The 10428-nt window shown below is 35.3% G+C and overlaps 2 protein-coding genes across 2 annotated transcripts in view; both read left to right on the forward strand.

Annotated features, from left to right (window-relative positions):
• LOC107669892 (T-lymphoma invasion and metastasis-inducing protein 1-like) overlaps positions 1 to 1587 on the forward strand; it is a 65690-nt gene extending 64103 nt beyond the window's left edge. Inside the window, exons 28-29 of the mRNA XM_016462324.1 lie at positions 418 to 590; positions 1026 to 1587. Coding sequence (XP_016317810.1) covers positions 418 to 590; positions 1026 to 1543 — 691 coding nt within the window. The 3' untranslated portion in view covers positions 1544 to 1587. The remainder of the gene's footprint in view (positions 1 to 417; positions 591 to 1025) is intronic.
• A 7060-nt stretch (positions 1588 to 8647) lies between these two features.
• Positions 8648 to 9334, forward strand: LOC107669890 (claudin-8-like). The gene has a single exon (XM_016462321.1). The coding sequence runs from the start codon at positions 8648 to 8650 to the stop codon at positions 9332 to 9334; it is 687 nt and encodes a 228-aa protein (XP_016317807.1).
• Positions 9335 to 10428: the final 1094 nt, after the last annotated feature.

A 10428-nucleotide genomic window follows, 5' to 3' on the forward strand; every position in this document is an offset into this window, starting at 1 on the left:
TTTTTTTTTTATAAATTTTAAAACGTAAAAAAAATTATAATTATATATATTATAAAATTAGAAAATAAATATATTACAGTTAATTTTGAAGTACATAACAAAATTATAAAAATAATATATTTTAACATTTATTTCAAATATATAAATATTTTGCATATATTAAAAAATGTCATATATAAATATATTTTATAAAATAGATATAAAGAAAACTCACCATCTGGTGGAGGAACCTTGTACTGCCTTTATGTACATCTGTTTCAAAACTGAAGTGCGCTGTTATTGTTATGTGCACTACAAATACAAACCATATTTATCTAACCCATTTTTGAGCGCTGGATTTTGAACATACGTTCAAAGTCAACATGAATAATAAACTGATACCATTGTGCAAATTTGTGTCTTAAATTGTGTCTGCAGCTCTCCAGAGAGTAAGAAAGATTTCTTGAAGACGGTTCACTCCATCCTGAGAGACAAACAGCGCCGTCAGCTGTTGAAGACGGAAAGTCTTCCTCTCAGCCAGCAGTACGTTCCCTTCGGAGGAAAACGCCTGTGCGCCCTGAAAGGAGCCCGACCGGCCATGAACAGAGCAGGTAAACACACAAAGAAATTAATAAATCTGTTTATCAAAGACGCATTAAATTGATCAAAAGTGAGAGTAAAGACATTTATCTTACAAAAGATTTTTATTTCAAATAAATGCTGTTTGTTTGAACTTTCTATTCATCAAAGGATCCTGAAAAATAAAATATATCACAGTTTCCATAAAAATATGAAGCAGCACAATTGTTTTCAACATTGATAATAATCAGAAATGTTTCTTGAGCAGCAAATCAGCATATTAGAATGATTTCTGAAGGATCATGTGACACTGAAGACTGGAGTAATGATGCTTTGATCACAGGAATAATTTTTAAATATATTCAAATAGAAGACAGTTATTTTAAATTGTAATAACATTTCACAATATAATGTCAGATCTCTGTGTAAACCATGTTAGTGATGCTCATGGTTTTGTGTCTTCTCAGTATCTGCCCCGACTCGCACTCTGGGCCGGAGGAAACTGGTGCGGAACCGCTTCACCATCGACACAGACATTGTTTTCGACACTGAGCCCCACAGTGACTCACCGGACTCCCAGCATGCTCAGCAGCAGGGCGTCGTTCCGGCAGGTGACACTGACCGCTGGGTGGAGGAACAGTTCGACCTTCAGTGCTATGAGGAGCAGGAACAGGACGTGAAGGAAACAGACATCCTGAGCGATGACGACGAGTTCTGCCAGTCCGCTCTGAGCCCGTCCACCGAGCCGGACGTGGAGGGACCGCTTTCTGCCCTCTCGCTGGAGGGAGATACGGCTGAGGAGGAAGAAGAGGAGGAAGAGGAGAGCAGGAAGGACTACAAATCCCAGCATGCCAAGCTGTCTCATTTAGGGAAGCAGTGTGCCATGTCTGTCGCCAGTGTGGATGAGCAGGTGCCCGATGAGGACATCTGGGTGCGACGGGACAGCAGCACAGAGAACGAGGCACAGGACGAAACCCAGAGCTGAAACACATCAGGAGACGGACACAATTAAAGGAATAGTTCACCCAAAAATGATCAGAATGAGAGTCCAAACAGCTGATAAAAACATCACAATAATCCACAAGTAATCCACACCACTCCAGTCCATCAGTTAACATCTGGAGAAGACTAAAGCTGCATGTTTGTAAGATACAAATCCAATTTCAAACCAATGCTTCCAGCTACAATATGATAATATAATCCATAATATAGTTTCTCCAGTGAAAAAGTCATCTTGTCTGAATCAGGAGAGAAATCTGCACAGATCAAACACAGATTACAAGCCAAAAACAGTCCAAAACAAATATGTTGGTGGATTTTGATGTGAGAGGACAACAGGGGATGGACTTTTTCACTGGAGGAAGCATTATTATGGATTATATACTCATATTTCAGCTGGAAGTGACAGTTTAAAGTTAAAACGCTTTAATGATGGATTTGTTTCTTACAACACACAGCTTTTGTCTTCTCAAGACATTAACTGATAGACTGGAGTGTGGATTATTGTGATGTTTTTATCAGCTGTTTGGACTCTCATTCTGACGGCACCCATTCACTGCAGAGGAGCCATTGGTGAACAAGTGATGGAATGCTACATTTCTTCAAATCTGATGAAGAAACAAACTCATCTACATCTTGGATGACCTGACAGCGAGTAAATGTTCAGCAAATTTTCATTTTCGGGTGACTGTTCCTTTAAAGCTCGCCGGTCAAATACATCAGCCGATGCATGACGACAGTTTCTCCACGCTAATATTCCCGAATGTTAGACATTCCTTTCGAAGTAGCTGTAAGATATGATGCTTTAAACACATTAGATGAGCTCTACATGTGCGCTGTGGCCAATCAGAAACCGCAGGAAACGTGGTACAATCAATAGAATTAGAATTGCACATTCGCCGTTGGCAGCCTCAAACATTTGACCGCCAACGTCTGCCAAACATTTCTGTTTCGTTCTTGACATTGTTATTTCCTAAATAAAGGCTGTGATTTATTTATTATGTCCTTCAGATGTAAGAAGAACGACAGCCTGATTAAATATCTCACTTTTTAATTTGTTCGGCATTGTCTCATATTTGTACAGAGAAGCTGTAAGCGCCCTTTTTTTCTTTGGGTTGTAAATATTTTTGTTTATTTCTGTGATTTATCTGAAATGTTCATACTGCGCACTATTCTGACCTGAAATATACATGTAATTTGAATATTCATCGAGTAATTGTGTTGAATATTGATTTAGATGTGCACATCTCAGGTCAAAATAATGCTGAATTCATTTTTATGATTCCTGTCTCAGAGCGGAGGATTTTTTTACAGCTCATCTAGGTCACTATGTCCTGTTTTACTTGAATTTTGTTGATAAATGCAATATGATTTTTAGCGGATGGACTGTTCTGTTCCTGTTTAAATGGCTTGTTGTGGTTCAGCTCTACATTAATGACACATAACGACCCTCGTTTTGACGCTCACACTCACGATTCACACTTGACGATCCGAGCCTTTACACAGACAAAATGCATACGGTGTAATTAATTTTTTTTCTCACAGTTAAACTTTGGGTTCCTGTTTTAAAATTCCCAAATTTGCTGAATGCAATCAAGAGAAGCAACTGGAAAATATTTTAGATGATATTGAATTCTAATTGAAAATATTCCCATTGAGCTATAGCGACTGCATTTTTATTTTGTATATAGATCTGTGGATTGATATTATATCAAATAAATTGGTTTCGTACGTATCAAAAGCCTGTGATTCGTGGATGCTTCTGCATTTCCAGTATGTCTTTACACATTTACAGCCGTGTTAATAAGAAGCACTTCTGCTTGTGTGATCTTGGCCTTCATGTGTTAAAGGCACTGACGGTGGAATTCGAGTTGTATGGCACCACTCTCATTGCAGACAGATGGAAGTGCCAGGATGGCCTCGGGCTGAATGTTTGAGCGGAAACTCAAGATACAAGACGAGTGAAGCAATCAATCTCTCAGCGCTCAGATGTATCTGAGATATACGAGCTGATAGAGTTCCTGTCCGCAGGCCAGACTGACATCATCAGACCACACATCATTTATAGAAATGAATTCATCAATAAGCTACTATAAATCTTTTAAGTTATTGTTTTTAAATTGAGGGAGAAAAAAGGGGTTTCTCCTTCTTGTGGCATTCAGAACAGAGTCAACTATATAATGAAGGTAGATTTAAACCTGTACAAGAGTGTTTTTCATGTCATGTCAAAGCAAGCTGTCACTCATCTTTTGCTGTTGTGCTTGTTTAATTTGATAATTTTCGCTAATTATCTTAATATTAACATTTAAGTATGCAATTTTTTGGGGTTTTCATTCATTGTTTTTATAATTGTTATACAGTTGGAAATGTATTGCGGTATATATTTATAAATATAATTATAACATTATATATTTGTATTTTTTTAAACCATAAGATAAATGAATCTGCCTCCCAGTGGTCGAAGTTGGTACCATATTTTGGTAACACTTTACAATAAGGTTCATTAGTTAACTACTTTAGTTAATTAACTAAGAATGAACAATAGTTCTTCAGCATTTACTAATCTTAGTTCATGTTAATTTCAATATTTACTAATGCATTATTAAAATCAACAGTTGTGCTTGTTAATTTGATAATTTTCGCTAATTATCTTAATATTAACATTTAAGTATGCAATTTTTTGGGGTTTTCATTCATTGTTTTTATAATTGTTATACAGTTGGAAATGTATTGCGGTATATATTTATAAATATAATTATAACATTATATATTTGTATTTTTTTAAACCATAAGATAAATGAATCTGCCTCCCAGTGGTCGAAGTTGGTACCATATTTTGGTAACACTTTACAATAAGGTTCATTAGTTAACTACTTTAGTTAATTAACATGAACAATACTTCTGAAGCATTTATTAATCTTAGTTCAAGTTAATTTCAACATTTACTAATGCATTATTAAAATCAAAAGTTGTGCATGGTAACATGCGCTGTGAATTAACAATGAATAACTATTTTCATTAATAAATACTGTAATAAATGTACTGTTCATTGTTTGTTTCGTGTTAGTTAATACATGACCTAACATTAACTAATGGAACCTTATTGTAAAGTGTTACCCATATTTTTGTGCAAAATATTTTTTGTGGTCCTACTGTTCTTAGTGCACACATTAAGTATGCGAAAACATCATTATGAGGGTAAAACGTTGATATTGTGCATAGAAAATGCATGTTTTTGTTCTTACAGCAGAATATATGGAAAATCGACTTAAGAAGACGCTTTATTTCCGTAAGTTCATTAATTGTGTTCCTTACGTTTCGATGTTAAAAGTAAGTTCTTTTTGTCTTTCTGTCTGTTTGCTAATACCATTTTGACAGATGCTGAGAAGAATATTTCACCTTTAATCTTTGACTAGAAGGATTTTGGGGTCGACTTCACTTCACTCGAGGACTTCTGATGAGAAAACAAGGCAAGTTTATCAAGTTATGGTAGATTTGAACTAAATGAAGCAACATTTAGGCTAAATGTTAACCTGATTTACAGTTTCTAAAAATACTGTAGTGGTATCGTGGTAAAATAGGGAGTAATACGATGTAGTGAATGATTATAATATTAATTTACCATGCATTACGTGAAAAGCGTGATTATTTACGTCTAACGTTTTGTCGTGGTAAATGCAAAATAAATACCTTTTTTGGTTATTTTTTTTAAATGAACGTTTTGAAATGAGTATTGTAGTAGTTTTGATGTTTAAGGTGCAGTTTTACACAGATACACTAGATGGCGCACAAACATTTCGTGTAAATGTGCAAATCTGAGGAGTGTTTCCATCTACTGCAAATATAAACAATGATCTTTTTTTCTACAAAAATCTACTTAAATGTCGTATATATGTATTTTTTCTGGTCATGTATTAAGGCAAGAAGTTAAACATTTCTGCTGTCAGGTTAAAGGAAAGTAAAAGGTGAAGTAAAGTGCTGTCTTGTAGGAAAAGTGTAATATTTATTGACAGAATTGATTGATATAAGTCTTGTGTTGTTAAATGTCACTCTTGATTTCTGAGGCTGGACCTGTGAGTTGATATGAAACTCAGTCTCAATGGTCCGACCTGTCAGACAGGTTTGAAAGTTTCTGTTGACTTTTCAATGAACCTCAAACCGCTTTATAGCTCACTGTGTTTTACAGGAACATTAGTGACATTTTAGCTCAGGTGAGACACGCTTCTGCTCTCTGTGAGCTCCTGTAAACATACTCCGCATGATCTGATGTTCAGCCAGGATTTTCATCTCAATCCTCCAGGCCAAGGAGTCAAAATGAAACATAATTAGAAATTCAAAGTAAAATACATTTAAGAATAAAATACCAGATCATAGTTATAAAAACAAATTATGTTCTTTAGTAGCTGTTGTTTGTAAATCTCACGTATGTCATTTCCTCTCTTTAACACGCTTATATATAGGCCTATATACTTTTGTTTCTAAAATGGGATTATGCAATATATGCACAATAGTGACACAGCATCAGCTGTCAGTTGAAACAGCACCTGTCACAAAAGCATCTTGTTCCTCATATTTTCATTTTGATGGCTTAATGCATGACTTATTTGACGTGTTGAAACGGTTTCGAGGGAAAAAACCTCTAGTCATCCTATATAAACTGATTCAATTGAGGTCAAATATATTAGAGCAATTTTTTATTTGATTTAATCACTTAGAACAACAAGATTCAGATTATCATTCTTACAAATTCATTGATTCTGATAACGGTTTTAATTACTCACAAAAGTCTGTGTTCACTTGCATATGTGGCGCTTGTTCATTTTGGATTGCCGTTAGCTGTAGTTCTGCTATCTTAAAGGGATAGTTCACCCAAAAATGAAAAAATTTACCCCCAGTGCATCCAAGATGTAGGTGACTTTGTTTCTTCAGTAGAACACAAACGAAGATTTTTAACTCAAACCGTTGCAGTCTGTCAGTCCTATAATGGAGGTGAATGGGAATCACGGCTTTGAGAGTAAAAAAAAACATACACAAACAAAACCAAATTAAACCCTGCGGCTCGTGACGATACATTGATGTGTAAAGACACGAAACGATCGGTCTGTGCAAGAAACTGAACAGTATTTATATAGTTTTTTACCTCTGATTCACCGCAATGTCCGAACTGTCCTGAGCGCGTCCTCGATAGCCTGTGCATGACGCGTCTTCTTCTTCTTGCTTTACGGCGGATCACAGACTTATAAGTGCATTACTGCCACCTATCTCTCAAATGGACCATTGACACTCTATCTACAATCTCAATTAGGAGTGTATCCGCTAGTGTAGTGCAATCCGCCGTAAAGCAAGAAGAAGAAGAAGACGCGTCATGCACCGGCTGTCGAGGATGCGCTCAGGACAGTTCAGACAGTTCAGACATTGCAGTGCATCAGAGGTAAAAAAACTATGTAAATTATGCAGGGTTTAATTTGGTTTTGTTTGTATATGTTTTTTTTTACTCTCAAAGCCGTGATTCCCATTCACCTCCATTATATGACTGACAGACTCAACGGTTTGGGGTAAAAATCTTCGTTTGTGTTCTACTGAAGAAACAAAGTCACCTACATCTTGGATGCCCTGGGGGTAAGCAGATAAACATCAAATTTTCATTTTTGGGTGAACTATCCCTTTAAGCATCTCACTATTACTAGTTACTTATGAGTCACATATGGGCTGCTTTTAATTTTTTTACTTTCCCTACCTTTCAAGACATGGACACAAGTCAGAGTTGAAAAGAGCTTCTTAAAGATGACTTCTCCTTTTCTACTCAACAGCAAACAGGTTTGGATCAAAATGACGGTGAGTAAATAATTAGTTTTAATTTTGGGGTGAACTAACCCTTTAACCTAGTGGTTCTCAACCTATTTGACCTTTTGACCCCCAATTATTTACTGCTATATTCTAAGGCCCTCCTTGTGAACTAATATATTTACTTTGGAAAATATCTTTGTGTGTGTGTTTTAATGGATAAATATTAAATATTTTCTTTTAAATATTTTAATATTAAAACCTAATTATTTTAATTTTTTAAATATTTTTACTCACAATTTTCTATCTGATTAAATATTTCAGATCTTGGCATAACTAGAAACTTAGGAAACATTTCAAGCTTTCATTAGGTGAAAATTTAAAGCCTTCATGTATAATGCATTATAAAGGTATTCATAATATACATCATAATGCATTATACCTTTTCATAAATGAGTATAACCAATGCTAAAATGCATTATAATATTTGCCTTGTTCCTTGTTACATCTAAAAATCAGTTGTTTGTTATGTGTTTTCATGAAATACACTTTCTAAAGTTGTATAAGGGAATAGATAAATACTATAATGTATTATAAATGTGGTTAAAATTATTCAGGAGATCATGCAGTGCATTACAAGGCATAATTAATGCATTAAAATTTGTTTTGTCAAGTGAAGTGTTACCAATGATTTTTATCAATTTCCCAGGTCTAGAAATCACACATTTAAAATTCCCTCATATATCCAAATTTTTTAAAGAAACCCTTAACATCTAACCACTTCCAAGTAAAAATGTTTGAGAAGACAAATGAAAATATTGATCTTAATATTTAGCTGTTTTATTTTTTTTATTTTAAATTATTATTTTTAAATTAAATTAAATTTATTTAAAATATTATTATTATTTTTTAATCATTTAAAATATTGCAAATTATTTTATTTTTATTTAAAATAGTCTTTTTTAAATTTTTAAATTTTTAATTTTAAATTATTTTATTTTGAATTATTTTATAGTCACATTGCTGCCACTACTTTAGCTCAAGTCGGGTGTCACTGGCTTGGAGTCAGTTATGTTTTTAACCAGCGAGAGCAGTTACTGCTATATTAACAGATGCTTGAAGTTATGGACTTGCTTTAAAAACAAAACTAAGTCCATTTTTCATCAGCTCTGAGAAACCAGTGTTACCGCATAGCACTGATGGACTAAACCCCTCCTATCTCATTCCTGTCAGATAACCCGTGTACATTTACACACCACTGTTTCACATCACTTTCACATCACTTCTGCTCTCGGCCGCTGCCGTCATGAGGGCTAAGCTGGAGATCCTGGCTCTGGTTCTGGGCACCATCGGTCTGGTGGGGACCATCGCGGTGACCGCCATGCCCATGTGGAAGGTGACGGCGTACATCGGGCCCAACATCATTGTCATGGAGACGCTGTGGGAGGGGTTATGGATGGCATGCATACGGCAGGCGGACATCAGCATGCAATGCAAAGTCTACGACTCGTTGCTCATCCTGCCGGCGGACATCCAGGCGGCCCGCGGGCTCATGTGCACCTCCATCACTCTCGCCATCCTGGCCATCCTGGTGTCCGTCTGCGGGATGAGGGGCACGGACTGTTGCCATGACGACGTCCGTGGCAAGAACGTGGTCCTCCTGGTGGGCGGGTGTCTGTTCGTGGTCGCCGGCCTCGCCGCTCTCCTTCCCGTCAGCTGGTCAACTCACTCCATCGTCCGAGACTTTTACAACCCAATGGTGCTGGAGTCGCTCAAGCGGGAGATCGGACAGGCGCTGTATCTGGGCTTCGCCACATTCATGTTCCTCCTGGTCGCAGGGGTGATGCTGCTATGCCGCTACGGCAGCCGTCAGAGGAAGGACGAGGAGGAGGAGGACAAGCCATACATCCTGGTGGAAAAGGACAAAGCGGGAGTGAGCATGTTGGAACGGACACCCTCTTCTGACTCGTACTGGAAGAGTCAATACGTCTGACAGATAGAACTGACTCGCTTCACTTACTTAATTGCTTTTCTTTTTAGTTTAATTTCTTTGCAATTTTTTGTATGTTTCTTTGATGCTATATGAATCAGTGTGTTAAATCCTAGTTAATTGGATTAAATGTTCCTCACTAACTAACGAAACACATTTAGTCTATTTAAAGTGTCTGATGATATAATTGTATATTATTTTTTCAAACATCCTGGGTTGTAGTTCTGTTCTTGTAAGGGAAACTGAAATTTACTTGTGCATCCACAAACATATATAGCTATATACATAGCTATTTTTAGATTAGAATTTTAAATGTTATATTCAAGATTAGTAAATGATGAATTAGATTAAACAAGCTGTTATTGTAATCTTTGAAATATTAAAAAAAAAAAAGTAAATTTAATTTGTAATTTTTTATTCAAATATTGTATTTATTTATTTACTTATAATTAAATGCATTGGTATTAAATATTAAAGTAACTGATTTATTGTAGTTCTGTCCTTTACCCAGCTACTTTTATGCATATCTTAATTATTAAATTATGAGTGCAACTATCATAAACTGTAATGATAATCTTTAAAAATGCATTATTTTACTATGATAAAATATTTTATTACTTATATTTATAAATAAATATCGTACTATTAAATATTATAGTAATTGATTTATTGTAGTTCTTTGTTTGTAGGAAAATGACAACATTAACTTGTGCATCTAGAAGCATATGATGTACTTAGTTTTTTGCTGTTTATGATAAAATATATTATGTATACTTTTAATAAATATTGTACTATAAAACATTTATAGTAATTGTAATATTGCAATTTTAATATTAAATATTACAGTTAAAATTAAATATAAAAAAAGATTATTTAAACACTAACATTGATGTTTAAGTTGTTTTTCTCAAAGAAAAACGATTTATATTTCCTAGAGGTTTGAAGCATATTTCTTTAATTTCAGCATGCTACACCTTTTATCTTAAAAACAACTGGACAAGAAAACATGCCAAAAAATAGAGTGTGTGTGAGTGTGTGTGTGTGTGAGTGTGTGTGTGTGTGTGTGTGAGTGTGTGTGTGTGTGTGTGAGTGAGCGA

Source organism: Sinocyclocheilus anshuiensis, unplaced genomic scaffold (assembly GCF_001515605.1).
Source record: "Sinocyclocheilus anshuiensis isolate Anshui unplaced genomic scaffold, SAMN03320099.WGS_v1.1 scaffold272, whole genome shotgun sequence".
Taxonomy (NCBI): Eukaryota; Metazoa; Chordata; class Actinopteri; order Cypriniformes; family Cyprinidae; genus Sinocyclocheilus; species Sinocyclocheilus anshuiensis.

What these genes read in the sequence shown, in the direction of transcription:
- LOC107669890 (XM_016462321.1), top strand. Translation starts at nt 8,648, where the DNA reads ATGAGGGCTAAGCTGGAGATCCTGGCTCTGGTTCTGGGCACCATCGGT.